General features: G+C 38.2%; 1 protein-coding gene across 9 annotated transcripts in view; it reads right to left on the bottom strand.

Moving 5' to 3' along the window:
- Positions 1-15,970, bottom strand: part of MEGF10 (multiple EGF like domains 10) — a 320,303-nt gene that overhangs the window by 113,339 nt on the left and 190,994 nt on the right. For all 9 annotated transcript variants that reach the window (XM_077911490.1, XM_077911492.1, XM_077911491.1 and 6 more), the window contains 2 exons: positions 10,603-10,704; positions 8,719-8,819 (listed from right to left, as the gene is read on the bottom strand). In XM_077911490.1, the coding sequence (XP_077767616.1) occupies positions 8,719-8,819; positions 10,603-10,704 (203 nt within the window). The remainder of the gene's footprint in view (positions 1-8,718; positions 8,820-10,602; positions 10,705-15,970) is intronic.

Raw genomic sequence — 15,970 nt, 5'->3', positions numbered from 1 at the left:
AAGTAAAAGTTAGCATTTGACCTTCCCCATTCAGCAAAAATAGGAAGACAAAGTGAAGTCTACCACAAAGGAAACATTTCTCAGAATGGCCCCTTCCTTTGCAGCAGCATCCAGCAGAAGATTGAGCATCTGGGGCAAAAGGATGGGATGGCCTGGGGAAGGGATCGCTGGCCATGTCCTTGGTCCATTTATAATGCTGCCACAAGTGGCCCAGCTTACATCTGCATTCCCTGCCATCAGCCTAGGTGAGACCTAGGACATGGGAGTGAGAATACATGGCCAGCTTTGTCTTGGGATTAACGAATCCTTCCCATGGAGGGAAAGGTGGCAACTTCCCACTCTGCGGCTGCTTTTCCTGTGAGTTTTTCCTAGTCCCATGAAACCAAATCTATAAGAGATTATCACTTGCTAAGAACTTGGTTTCAAGTACATGTTTGGAAACCAGTTTTGTGTACTCCAAATGCAGCTTCCTGGAATTCTAACGTTGTAAATAATGATGAGGCCCTTAGAGCTGCAGCAAACACTCATTTACTCCATGAATGCAGTGCCATAGAGATCATGAGTCTGGATATCAACTCCTTTCCATGGACAGAGCACATTCACATTTCAGCTTGGGCTGCTGAAGAGAACACTGTCACTAGTAATGAAGGGAATGCAAACTAAGGCAGGTACCATTTTCTCCCAATAGGTTGAAAGCAATAGTCATGTCTAGTGTTGGTAGAGATATGGACAAGTGGGGACCCTCACATAGTTTTAGTGGACAGGCAAGGTGTTATGACCTGTCTGAACAGGAATTCGGCAACGGTATCAAAAAGTCTTAAAATGCGGCTCAGGTGGCTTCTGTCTCCTCAAATCCATCATTTCCTTCCCATAAAAATATATCTTTACCAAGTCCTTGACCATTCAGAATTAAGATGTTCTTGCAGGTTAGTGAAGTTCTGGCCAAAGTAGAAATGGAATCTAATCATTTCCATTTAAAAGAACTTTCTTTAAAAGATAGCTGGCATTGCCATTTGCCTCTTTCTCCCACCTTTCCAACCATTGCTTGGGACTGAGACTGATATGTGGAAATCAGTCTTCATGTATCAGTCTTCAATGGTACATGAAAATGAAGGCTGTGCCCTAGAGATGGTAGAGCAGAAAGGTGGAAATTGCCTGGGTGTCCTAACGGGTTACCCAACTCTAGGCTCCAGTGTGAGAAAGAAACAAACTTTTAACTCATAGCTGAACCTGATCCTTACTAATACAACATGCATGCCCTTTGTCCCAGGATCCCATCCAATTTATCTTATGAATCACTCACATGTACAGAGAGAGATAAAAAATGATGCTAGTGCATCCACTAAACTATTTAAGTATCTAATAATTGGATAGGTGAATTGGTGGGTAGGTAGATAGGAAGGAAGGGAAGAGGATCAGGGAGGGAGACAAAACAATAAGGGAGAAATAGATGCTAATATATAATCTTGGAACATACTACATTTAGGCCAATTTGTGTTATGCATCTTTTCATTTTAGGAACAAGATCAAAATTCTAAAATAGGGAACTACATGGAACTATTTTATATATATATATATATATATATATATATATATATATATATATATAATAAAAGGGTGGGGTGTTTGAGAAAATGGAAGATAGGAAGTATCTGGAGACTGCTGATCTTATAGAAAAAAATTAATATCCTGAAGGAAGAGCCACACAACTGTCACTTTTGTAAACTTCAGACTATACACAGGACCAGTATCAAGGCAAGGTGGAAGAGCATGAACAAGATGACCTTAGAGATTATGATCTCACATTCAAACATAACCATGAGATTTGCAAGATGCAATCAGATATCATTTTAATATTTACAAGAGATGCGCTTCATAAAATAGAAGAATCACATGAAAATAAATCATAACTGTAGCAATTACCACAGTAAAGTTAGGCAAAAAAAAAAACCATTTGTATATTTTAATGACTAAAAGATACGTCAAATTCAATCAAATAGGGACACCAACTGGGTTGATGGTTCTAGCCTAACTCGAATGACAGGACAAGGACATAATAGGTTTTAAATTTCAGGGATATGGAATGTAACATCTAAAATAGACAATGGACTCTGTATGTTCCATCCAGGTAGTAATCAAGGACCATGTTGCCTGATATTTTAAAAACTTCAGAAAACAATACAAAGGACTACGATGTAGCCTTAAGAAAAGAATTTCTAGTGAAGGCTACAACACAAATAAAGGTCAAGAACATGATACTAAGTGAAATAAGTCTGTTATAAAAGGACCAAGACTATATGATTCTACTCATATAAAGTCTCTACCGCAGACAAAATCCCAGAAACAGAAAGAAGTTAAAACGTAATGGCTAAGGGCTAGAGTAAGGGAAGAGGGGAAATTAAGATTTAACAGATACAGAGCTTCACTTTGAAAAGATGAAAAAGTTGTAGGGATCTGTTATGCAACAAAGTAATTACATTTAATACCACTGAATAGTACACTTAAAAATTAGGAAGATAGTAAATTTAATGTTATGTATTTTTTACTACAATTGAAAGACTAATTAATTAATTAGTTAATTAAAAACTTCAGCAAAATGAAAAGACACACCAAAATTGTTTTTCAATTTAGAAAAACATGAGATGACATAACTGCTTTCTTAGAGGGTAACTATCTTTCAGCCTCATGAATACTTTGAATTCAATATGGAAATGTGTGAGACAATAAACTCTATAGTGTTTATTTCATTTTAAAAGCACAAATTCCATTTTAAAAACTTTATGGTGTTTAAATTTGTAAAACATTAGTTAGAAGCCCTTTAGTGTGTTTATCAGAGTTTGTTAGACTGATGAATGAAACATCTATAAGCTGAATTTAGTATAAGAAACACTAGCTTTTTATATTCATAACTTCAATATATCAGATATTCCATGCTATGGATTAGAAAAATTAATATTGTTAAAAAGTCCATAGAACCCAAAGCCAGCTACAGATTCAACACAATCTCTACCAAAATTCCAATAACATTTTTCATGTAATAGAACAAACAATCCCGAAATTTGTGTGAAACCACAAAAGACCCTAAATAGCCAAAGCAATCTTGAGAAATAAGAACAAAGCTGGAGGCATCATGCTTCCTGATTTCAAACTACAGTAATCAAATCAGTATAGTATTGGCATAAAAACAGACATAGAGATCCATGGAATAGAGAACTTAGAAATAAACCCATACATACATGATCAATTAATTTATGACAAAGGAATCACATATACACATTGAGGAAAAAACAGTCTCTTCAATAAATGGTGTTGGGAACACTGGACAGCCACATGTAAAAGAATGAAACTAGACAATTGTCTCTCACCATACACAAAAACAAACTCAAAATGGATTAAAGACTTGAACATAAGGCCTGAAAGCATAAAACTCCTAGAAGAAAACATAGGCAATAAACTTCTTAACATCAGCCTCAGTGATAAGTTTATGGATATGATGCCAAAAACAAAGGCAACAAAATTAAAATACATAAGTGGGACTCTAGCAAACTAAAAAGCTTCTGTACTACAAGGGAAATCATCAAGAAAATGAAAAGTGACCTACCAATAAAAGATTTGAAAATCATATATCTGATAAGGGTTAATATCCCAAGTAAACTTTTAAAAACCCATACAATCTGATAGAAAAAAAATCTGATTAAAAAATGGGCAAGGGATGGATATTTTTCCAAAGAAGACATACAGATGGCCAGCAGGTATATGAAAAATGTGGTCATCATCACAATCATTGGAGAAACACAAATCAGAACCACAAAAAGATACCATGGACATGTCAAAACAACTATTTTCAAAAAGACAAGAAATAACAAGTGTTGGTGAGAATATGGAGAAAAGGGAAACCTGTATTCTGTTGGTGGAAATGTAAGTTGGTACAGCCACTTTGAAGAACAGCATGGAGGTTCCTCACAAAATTAAAAACAGAACAGCCAATTCCACTTCTGGGTATTTATCTAAAGGCAACAAAACCACTACATCATAAAAGTATCTACACCTCTAAGTACATGGCAGCATTATTTACAAAAGCCAAGTGAGAGAAACAACTTAATATCCATCAGTGGATAAATGGATAAGGGAAATGTGGTATATATACACAATGGAATATTACTCAGCCATAAAAAGAAAGAAATCTTTAAAAAAAAAGAGTGGATAAAAAAATATGTGTTTATGTAAAAACATATACCCACAAAGGAATATCATACAGCCAAAGAAAAGGATGAGATTTTACCATTTATGACAACATGGATAGACCTACAGAGTACTATGCTCAGAGAAATAAGTCAGAGAAAGACAAACCCCACCTGATTTCACTCCTGCATGCTATCTAAAAAATAAAACAAATGAGTAAAGAACCAAAAAAACCCAAAATCAGACCTATAAAATACACTGAACAAAGTGATGGTTGCCAGAGGGAAGTGGGGTGGAAGGACAGGCAAACAAGTGAAGGGTAGAGGGAGAGGGCCCCTGGGTGGCTCAGTGGTTGAGTGTCTGCTTTTGGCTCAGGTCATGATCCTGGGGTCCTGGGATCGAGTCCCACATTGGGCTCCTTGCAGGGAGCCTGCTTCTCCCTCTGCCTATGTTTCTGCCTCTCTCTGTGTGTCTCATGAATAAATAAATACAATCTTAATTTTTAAAAAAAGAAGAGGGAGAGCCAGGCTTCCAGTTATAGAATGAATCAGTCATGGAAATAAAAGGCACAGCTTAGGGGATGTAGCCAGTGGTACTGGAACAGTGTTGTGTGGTGGCAGCTGGTAGCTACATTTGTGGTGAGCACAGCATAACATGCACAGAGGTTGAATCACTATGTGAATCACACCTGAAACTAATGCAACACCATATGTCAACTATACTCAAATTTTTTGAAAATTTAAATAAAAAAATCATGTAGACACACACATGCACACACACTACAAACCTATATACACATACCAATGTACAAACAGACACATGCATACTAAATCCATTTCATTTCTCTGGGCATTTTTTCATTAATATTTTAATTTCTCTAAATCAAATGCAATTAAACAAAAGATTAGGCAAGAACAGTAACCCTGAAAGATAAATAAACGTAAAAGTTTAATCATTTTTAGGAAGAGGTGAAAACTTCATCAAGAAATCATAGATATCTTCAGGCCTAATAATATTTTCCTTATGGAAAATTTTCCAACCATTCTCTTCCCCCGCCCCCACCCACCCGGACTCTAATGCCATTCCCTATTTTTTCTATTTTGGTTCTTCCTGCCTGATGACATAATCTGTCTTCTGGACATAGAACCTGGTCACTCAAAGTGTGCTCTGCAGACCAGCAGTTTCTACACAGTCTGAGTCTAGAAGAAATGCATCATCATTGGCAGGATGAGGCAGGGTAGGTGGAAATGGGAGGATGGAGCTTTACTCTCCAGAGAGCTACTCCAGCTCCTGAAGGAATCTTTTGTTCAAATACAGGTTAAGTATTTGCATAAAATCACCCATTTCTGCCTTCTAGGAAAATGCCCTACCAAAAATTAAACTAAAATTATAACCAATTCGTGTGTTTCAATTCCTTCTGGTAACTGGAAACAGTTAACAAGGGTGACAATACTATGTGTCTAGCAGCAAAACCTAATTGAAAAAAGATTATAAAAGCAGAACCAAGAATCATGTGTTCTCTCTTCCTTCTCTATCCACAAGAGTGCCTCACTGGTGCCAGCTGTTGAGGGTAGAAAAGATTGCTTGGAGGCATCTCCAAGAACAAGGAAGTAAGGGAGCTTGACTGTCCTCTGGGGTAAAGCTATGAAATCAAGACATCCGAGTGGAGAGATGCAAAATACCTGTAAAGAGACTATCCAGGCCTCTGAGACCAGACAGTGAGCTGATTAAATATATTAACATATCTAAAGAAAAAAATGTTTCAGTCTCCAGGGGCAGTTGGTCAGACGTGAATGCTTAGAAGAATTTTAGAGGCAAATGCTAGCGATAGCCCTCCAAGCAGTCAGAAGGATGTCTTGCCACCTATCCAGTGTGAGATTAAGGCCAGGTTACTTTTACCATCATAATATTCAGGCATGATGGGGTCGTGGAATTGCCCAGCATCCTGAGATGGGCCACAGTACTGAATGAAATGACAGAGGCGTTGGGTTCTGGAAGGCTGGGACAGTGAAGCACTAAATACCAACTAACCCCACTTGGATCCATGCTCCTCACACCAGCTTGCCAGTAAAGTCTAGCTTCCCATGTTCAGGTCTCCCAGGAAAGAAGGTATGACCAAAATATAGCCCAAGCATTTCTGCAGGCTGTCTCACTTAATGAAATAGCATCCTGACTTTATATATGATTTCTGTCATATGGGCAATAGAAATGTACGGAGGTAGAACCACTTCCTTATTGTACTGATGATCATTCTTGTAAGTTTGAGCCCTAGCAATGGGCACCAAGATAATGTCACCCTGAAGCCTCTCTGGGAAGTGGCCAGCCCAGACATCCAAGGTCCACCCTCACTCTTCTCCTGTGTGCACTCAGTGCTTTCCTTGGAAAATTCTCATCAGCCTGGGCCACAGAGATCATCAGTTCATGATTATTCTCCAAGATGTTTGATTATAAACATGTAATTTTTCTTGTTCGGCATCCTTATTAATCAAAGACATGCATATTAAGAAAAAAATTAGCAAAGGGAAAGTTGGCACTGGGTACAAGCAAAAAAGCATTCTCATATACTGCAGGGGGGAGCATAAACTGGAAACACACCAAACATCTGAAAAAATATGTGTCTACCTCTGACCCAGCAATTTTACTTCTAGGAATATCAATTAAGGGTATGAACAAAGATTTAATCACAATGATATATTCTAGAGCAGTTCATAATAGGTAAAACATGGAAATCATGTAAATATTCAACAGTTCAAATCTGTTAAATATCTATAATGCAATAACATACTGACATTTGCAATATATCACAAAAGTACATTTACTGAATGGGAAAGATATTCATGATATATTTTTCTTTTTCTTTTCTCTTCTCTTCTTTTCTTATGTTACAGTTCCTAATTATTTTTTCAAAGAACATTTATTATCACATATAGCCCTGTTTCTAAATCAAAGTTGAGGAACTTCCCCTACTGTCATAAAGAATAGAATCCAGGGTGCTGAGTGGCTCTGTCAGTTAAGTGGGTGACTCTTGATTTTGGCTCGAGTCATGATCTCAGGTTCCTGGAATGTAGCCCCAAGTCAAGCCCTGCATTGGGTTCCATGCTCAGGAGGGAGGCTGCTTGAGGAATCTCTCCCTCTGTCTCTCTCTGCTCCTGTTCTGTCTGTCTCTCTCCCCCTCTCTCAAATAAATAAATCTAAGAAAGAAAGAAAGAAAGAAAGAAAGAAAGAAAGAAAGAAAGGAAGGAAGGAAGGAAGGAAGGAAGGAAGGAAGGAAGGAAGGAAGGAAGGAAGGAAGAAAGAAAGAAAGAAAGAAAGAAAGAAAGAAAGAAAGAAAGAAAGAAAGAAGAAAGGAAGGAAGGAAGGAAGGAAGGAAGGAAGGAAGGAAGGAAGGAAGAAAGAAAGAAAGAAAGAAAGGAAGGAAGGAAGGAAGGAAGGAAGGAAGGAAGGAAGGAAGGAAGAAAGAAAGAAAGGAAGGAAGGAAGGAAGGAAGGAAGGAAGGAAGGAAGGAAGGAAGGAAGGAAGGAAGGAAGAAAGAAAGAAAGAAAGAAAGAAAGAAAGAAAGAAAGAAAGAAAGAAAGAAAGAAAGAAAATAGAATAGAATTCAGTCACTGAAAGGAAGATGACACATATATTCACTTAGGTCCTCACTCCACTTGAGCTCAAAGGAGCCTCAGAGAGGTAAAAAGGGCTTATCAGAGGTCACCCAGTGTTATCACCCAGCCTGGCGGATATTTAAGCCACGATATGTCCAATCATTCCTAATGCCTTCAGTTTAGAGCAGAATCTTGTCTCTCTTGATACTACTCAACACCAGGGTCTCAGCTCAGAAAGCATTGGTGCCCCTCTAGCTGTGTATAGAGCCAAAATATCTGAATACAACCCCTTTTAATGATCTCTCTACTTCCTAAACACAGGAGTAAGAAACTTCAATTGCAAACTTCATCACACATGATATTCCAGGATTTTCTGAAGTCTATCATAAAATACCAAATTTCCCTTGAGACATTTCAGGATGAATCGGTGAGATGGGGAGGGGAGACAAAAAATGACAAACAAGGTCTACTTTGTGACCCAGACTTAGAGTCATTTCTTAGTGCGAAAGCTCCTCTACTTTTTGTAAGCCTCATCATTCTCTGCACCAGAAAAGAACACACGAGCCTCTCAGAAGCTGACATGGGACTCCAGTCAGCTGCTACGAAAAGTCATGTCTCTGTGACCTAAGTCTAGTGACTCCTTGACCAATTTCCAAAGAGACATTTATTGCAAAAACTGTGATTAACACTGCTATATCCGGCCTTGAATCATCCTTCTATAACATCTGTTTCCTCCTCAAGTGACATTCATTTGGACATTTTTGATAGGTCAGAGGGACAGAGCAATGTTCCCCTCATTCCACAGACCAGGAAAGCAGCATCCAAGAGTAAAAGAGAATGGTCCACGCTGCCCCATCTCCTGGGCTTCCATCTCAGCTGCCATTCACACACGCAAACCAGCACTGGTAAATACAAGCAATGTTCAAAGGGATAAAGGTTTACTTACGGACACACATTTCCCTGCTTTCATAAAATCCAGGACAACACTGGGATTTGCGCCTATACATAGTTTTCTCCCCATGTCGATAGGCAGTCCGATAACTGATTCTACATGGAAGGAAAAATCACATTGTTACTTCTTTTGACCAGCAATTCTATTAGAAATAAAACATTTATATTGTGATACAAAAGAGCTAGTAAATAATAAAGGTATGAAAAGCAAAGTACTCTAAAATAGTTAAGAAAGAACATGGATTATAGGTCTTGACCAATAATATGCTAACTTTTATCAATTTGCTAAGAATATATTAAAATAGCCCATTTTAGCTAACCTATACTTAATTTGAAGGGATCAGAAGTTTTATGACTTTCCTAGTTCACTTATCTTGAGATACCTGGGGAAAGTATCAATTAATTTCAGATATGATACTATCTAATTATCATTCACTTACATATGTTTTATAAGAAGAATTCAGAGAATTCCTTGAAAAATCTATAACAATGCAGTCTCATCCCACTATAACATAGGTTATAGACAAATAACTTATTTAACTGAAGCTTCATTCATTCACTAATTTATTTATACAACACATGTTTACTGAGCACTTATTATATTCCAGGCACTGTTCTAGGCACTGGGGAAATAGCTCACAGTAAGAAAAATGATATGAAGCCCTGCCCTCAAGGAACTGGTATTCTACTGGGGAAGACAGACCTATAGAATTTAAGTACAGATACACATTAAATGAATAAATATGTCTTATATTGACTGATAATGATTATATAGTGTGATGAAAAATAAGGCCTGAGTAACGGAAGAGAGTGTGATAGGAAGGGAGTACTTGCTTAGATAGAGTGGACAAGAAAAACCTGTCTGATGAAATAACTTTGAGTATAATATTTAGTGCAGCATAAATCAACAAGCATCACATTAAACTCATAACTCAAACTACAGTATTTTTACAAATAAAAATAAGGTATCATGGTTCCCTTCCCTATTAACACTAATATTTGAATGTTTTTCTTTTCCTGTTTTCACATTTGTAGAAAAATATACATGGCTTAATTTGAGGTCAAAAAAATTTTTTAAAGATTTTATTTATTTATTCATGAGACACACACACACACACACACACACAGAGAGAGAGAGGCAGAGAACAGAGGGAGAAGCAGGCTCCATGCAGGGAGCCTGATGTGGGACTTGATCCCAGGACTCCAGGATCACACCCTGGGCCAAGGGCAGGCACTAAACCACTGAGCCACCCAGGGATTCCCCAGTGGAGGTCAAATTTAAGTTAGCCTAGGAGCACCCAGGTGGCTCAGTCGGTTAAGCATTGAACTCTTGATTTCAGCTCAGGTCATGATCTCAGGGTCATGGGATTGAGCTCCAAGTCAGGCTCTGCACAGGGCATGAAGCTTCCTTAAGATTCTCTCTCTACGTCTCTCCTTGCCCTCTGTCATCCCCACCCTCTACCCCCCATGCACATGTGTGCACTCTCTCTCTCTCTGTCTAAAAAAACAAAAAAATTCAGTCTAAATTGAGTCAGGTATTTAAGTAGAAACATATGCTGGAATATGAGTCTCTTGATACCTAGTGATGTCCATACTCAAGAGTGTCTCCTCCATTTAAGCACCATACAAAAGCTGCACAAATTCTTGCTAACCAAATGATGGAAACCAGTAGGCATTTTCTCTGTATACTCCTCGAGGGTACAAACAGTCATTTTGCTTTTCTGTATCTCCTATGGTTCAGAACACGGCTAAGAGAAATAGCAAGCATTCGATAGCTATTCACTAGATGAATGGATACATCTTCTCAAATATTTAATGTCTCTGCATTAAAGTACTTCACAGCTACCCAAACTCATAAATATATCTGATCTTCAATTACCTGTGCCGTGTACATTTAAACCAGTTCAGAATATCAGTGCAGCTGGTGTAGTAGATTTGATCGAAAGGATGTGGGTATGACTCTTGCACAGTCACTGAGTAGCTGAAAAAGAAGAAGGATAAGGAATCAATATTTTGCATTCTCACATTCATGATATACTGTTCACATAAAAAAATCAGGCTAAATTCTCTCCTTTTGTAACTTCATGTTGACTTTTAATAGAGAATCTCTATGTGTTTGCAGGTTTTTATTTGACCTAGAATGTCAAAAGGGCCAATATTAATAATACATTTAAAAGATAAGAGTTCATGCTCTAAATTTCATAAAAGAATTCTTTTTACTATTCACCATAAACTGATAATCCCAAATTTACAAACATGATTACCATATATTTTTCTTTTCTTTTTTTTAAAGATTTTATTTATTTATTCATGAGACACAGAGAGAGAGAGAGGCAGAGACATAGACATAGAGAGAGGCAGAGACAGAGAGAGAGAGAGGCAGAGACACAGAGAGAGAGAGAGGCAGAGACTCCTGCAGGGAGCCCAAGGCTGGACAAAATTCCACGACCCCAGATTCATGACCTGATCCAAAGACATAGGTTCAACCACTGAGCTGCCCAGGCATCCCACCATATATTTTTCTGTATTTAATTCCATCCCCTCATCCCACATGTCCAGGGTTAACCCAGACCTTTCACAAAAAGTTTTCAATCTAAGTCTGCATGCAAATAATAAGCACAGAGACAATGTGAATATGGATAAGAGTACATTTTGGTACTGATTCTGGAAAATCAGAAAGAACATATTTCTCAGGTTGGAACTTGAATTAATTTGGTTTCCTGTGTGCCTGCCCTACTTCTCAGGCACTGGGAGAATATATATATATATATATAACCTCTAAATAAAAATTACAAAGTCTCTAAACCAGGTTCTAAACATACCCCTGAAACAATTAGCCTGAAATATACATATCCACAGCCTGCTGCTCTTAGCATGGTTTCCAATACATTTTCTCTAACAGCTTCTTGTGAAAGTAAAAACATGCAATCCTAAGGGTCTGAGAATGTAGGTGGAAAGCATCCATAAAACATAAAGAGCATTCAATGTTCAATGTCATAATTCTTCATTTTAAAGCAGCCCATTACATGCTCAAGAGCTTAGGGTTCTTGACTACAGGAAAACCTGGAGAATCTTCTTGGCCAAACAAGTTAATCCTCTTCTCTTCAACAGTCTCAAAGATTTTCACTAAAATCTTTAATTCACACCAGCAAATGAAAAGGGCCACAATTATGGACTCACTTGCAGCAAATCAATAGACCAACTTCATTATTAGGAACTATTGACTAGAGAAGCTACAGAAGGAATGAGGCTGAAACTTCAGCATGAAGAATTCAGGTTACATATAGGGTAGAACCTTCTCATTTGAAAAGTTTTGTGGTGCTGGGCTCCCCAACAGTGGGATTTCTTTCTCCAAGTAGCCTCTATTAGCTATTATGCAGTTGGGCTTCGATAGGAAATCCATAAAATAATCCTACTGCTCACACTTTTGTGTATTTCATTCTTTGGGTCATTGCAACTTGATTTCTAGGTAAATTTAGGGATCTTCTACAAATCTTAGGAAGATGCAATAGGCCCTACTGAAAAGATCACTGGACTAGCGCAAGATAGGGTTACCCTGATCTGACATTGAGAAAAAAAGACAGCCATCAGCAGATAACCTTGCTTCCCTGGGTTTCGAGTATCACATTTTAAAACCAGAGGATTGTAGATGGTCTTGAAGATTGCTTCCTATTTGGCATTCTGAATTTCTAACATACATTTTAGGGGACTATTTCCTTCTCTACTATATGCCACCTGAGGCTACCTGCAAAAACAGGTTCAGATGAGCATACAATATGCAAATGTATGCTCTTTGATACATTTGATACATTTGATATTACATCTGTGATATAACTCCTAGAGGGGAAAAGAGGCCTCTGTAAAAATATAAAGGTTCTTGTAATAAAATATCACAGTAAGCTATTAATGTCTTCTGACCTCTAACACTGTCCTGAGGTTCAGGTTAGTGTAAATTCTATGACTTCCTCGCCATTTTTTTTTCCTGCCTATTCAAGCTGCTTGTAAATAACCAAACTTTGAGGTTATTTCTTTACTCCATGTTCAGTGGAGAGCAAAGCAAATGAATGTCCTCTGCATATAGGTGCAGCCTTGTATTACCCAGGAGCAAAATACAGCTATTGTCCACATGTGCTAGAGGAGTAAAGAAGAAACCACTCTAAATCAATGCCAATTGGGTGACAAAAATATTCTACCAAACTCTACAGCACTAATTTAACTGAACTAAGTTGGTTTGTTGGAACTAAACTTAATGCATTATTCCCATAAAACTGCAAAAGCCATATGATGATGGTTAAGGTTTATATGCCTTGGAGAGCAGAAATGATAATCAACAAATGGATCCTGGCCAAACATATCCCATTTGATGTGGATGGGAGAACAGATTCCACAGGCAAACATGAGAAATATTTTCACCAATTTCTAGCAGTCTGGAAGAATGCTTAAATGAGAAGAAATGCTGAAGTAGATGAATTTGCTCTCTTGCCACTTGCCATTCACCAACAGCACACATTTGCAGGATGCTTCTCTGGGTTTTAGGATAGAAAAAAAGCTCTTCTCTAGAAAAGGGTAATCAAACCATTTAGGATTCCAATTCAACATCTCAACATTCCAATTGAACATCTTCTCTGTAACTCCTGCCCCCAGAGAGCTCTCAAGAGGGGCCAGAACTTAATATTATAAATAACACAATATGGTCTGAGCTGAGAAATACATACAGTTTGGGGGAAAACAGGAGGAAAAAATTTACTCTGCTTTGAGTATTTCTCTTCCACCTTGACTCTTTTAATTAAAATTATTCAGAGGCTCAAATTCAGTTCAGAAGTGACCAAAACAAATTACTTTGCATGTTGATGGAAATAGGCTCTGGTTAAGTCTATGGGACAAGGGCTCTAAGCCTTTTCACACCAAATTCCCTTTCTGTTGGTTTCTATACATTCTTTTTCTTTTCCATACAATCTTGCTCTTTTTTTGCTCCCTATTTTTAATGTATTCTAATCACACTACAAGATTTGGAAAACAATGTTTGAAGAAGAGAATTCTCTAATTCTTACCGAACCACCAAAAGCATTTTGATGACATTTTTACAGTCCCTAGGGGTTTTTAGCTTTACGTTTTAGCTTAGTATTTTTTGGCTTTTATATGATTATAATCACACTATGCACAATAATTTTGAAAATTACTTTTAAATTTGAATATATCAGGTGCCTGGGTGGCTCAGTCGGTTGAGCCTCTGCCTTTGGTTCAGGTTATGATCCTGGGGTCCCAGGATTGAGACCCTCATTGGGCTCCCTGCTCAGCTGGGAGCCTGCTTCTCCCTCTCCCTCTGCTGCTCATGTGCTCTCTCTCTTTTTCTCTCTCTCTGTTAAATAAATAAATAAAATCTTTAAAATAAAAAATAAACTTGAATATATCATAAGTATGTTAATAATAGTAAATATTCTTCAAATTATGACTGCCAAATACTCCGTAACTGACTATACCTTATTTGCTCAATACCCATCTATGGTTGAACAATTAACTTGTCATTCTTCTAGGGGCCATTCTGTAGAAGCTATGTGCTTGCATCATGAAGTTCCCTTCATGGGAACCGGCAAGCCTTCTCTGGGTCTTTAGCACAGTTTCTGGGCTGCTGTTTGAACTTAATTGGTGCCTCTGCTAATAGTCCATACCACCATGCTCATCAGCAGCTGCTCTAAAGCCAGAGCAGGAAAGAAACTTTAAAAAAAAAAATTCATCTATTTATTCATGAGAGACAGAGAGAGAGAGAGAGAGAGAGAGAGAGAGAGGCAAAGACATAGTCCGAGGGAGAACCAGGTTCCCCGCAGGGAACCTGATGTGGAACTCCATTCCAGGACCCCAGGATTATGACCTAAGCTGAAAGCAGATGCTCAACCACTGAGCCACCCAGGTGCCCCAGGAAGGAACCTTCTTGACTGTCTAGTTCAACTCTGTTATCATCATGAATGAGCAACACTGAGCTCCCTGTGTTGGAGGCCAGTCTAGAGTCAGCACTAACACCAGGGCCCCCAGACACCTTCTTGTCCAATGCCATCTCTCCAATGTCATTAGAACATCTAAAGCTTCTAAAGGAGACAATGAATGCCAAACTGTGGTATAAAGGGAATCTGATCTCAATTCTACATCATTTTCACCCCATAGAGGCATAACTCTTCACCTCCTGCTTGTGTGTTTAATCTTCTCAAATACACTGGAAACACATCATCACCAGAACTTTAAACTATTAAATATCATCTGGGGAGACACCCCAGAAAGATTTAATTTAAGGTCAAAGAATGGGCTGGCGGAGGAGAAAGGGTGGCAAGGGGAAAGCCATCATCACTTGGACACATTCCAAAGTGGTTAATTACATTCTATCTGCCAAAATTATCTTGTTACTTTAATCAGATATGGTAATAATCATCATTTCTTATCTCTGCTCACTTCAGAATTGCTGCTTCAATTACTACCACTTCTGCGTTCCACCCCCAAGGGATGGACAAAGAATGGCTTCCCTTCATTTATGTCTTCTTTAGCAGAAACCCCAAGGGATGCAAACACTTAAACTCACAGACCAAGGAAAGGGAATATGAAGAAGGAATAGATAATTCATGGAATTATCAGTTTCCTAAAAGTGGCTGTGTGGGATTCCTTTAATAACAAGCACCCCTTGTGTATTTTAAATGATTTAATTTTCCTGAATTTCATTTTATGTACAACTTCTAAGAACTACAATTGCTGCATTAAAATGAAGTCTACTTGTATTTGAAAATAAATGATTCAGGGGCACCTGGGTGGCTCAGTGATTGAGCATCTGCCTTTGGCTCAGGTCGTGATCTTGGGGTCCTGGGATCGAATCCTACACCGAGCTCCCTGCAGGGAGCCTGCTTTTCCCTCTGCCTGTCTCTGCCTCTCTCTCTGTGTCTCTCATGAATAAATAAATAAAATCTTTAAAAAAAAAAAAAGGAAAAGAAAAGAAAAGAAATGATTCAGCAGGCCCACATTTCTGATAGGCTCCCAGGCAGGGCTCACGTCACAGTCCCACAGACCGTACTGTGAGAAGCAAGGCTTCAGCTGAGTCGAGTCCATTCGGTACAGGTGGGGTCTAGATAAGGCAAGCCTCCAATGAGCCCTACTCAGTCCTACTACCAAGAAAATTGTCCTTGATACTCATCTTTCTCTATTTCAATTCAAGGCCTATTTCAGCTTTCAAAAATACAGACTGTCACCTGCACCCTATTTGATCATTT

Source organism: Canis aureus, chromosome 10 (genome assembly GCF_053574225.1).
Source record: "Canis aureus isolate CA01 chromosome 10, VMU_Caureus_v.1.0, whole genome shotgun sequence".
Lineage (NCBI taxonomy): Eukaryota > Metazoa > Chordata > Mammalia > Carnivora > Canidae > Canis > Canis aureus.
This window is presented reverse-complemented; position numbering and strand designations above follow the sequence as displayed.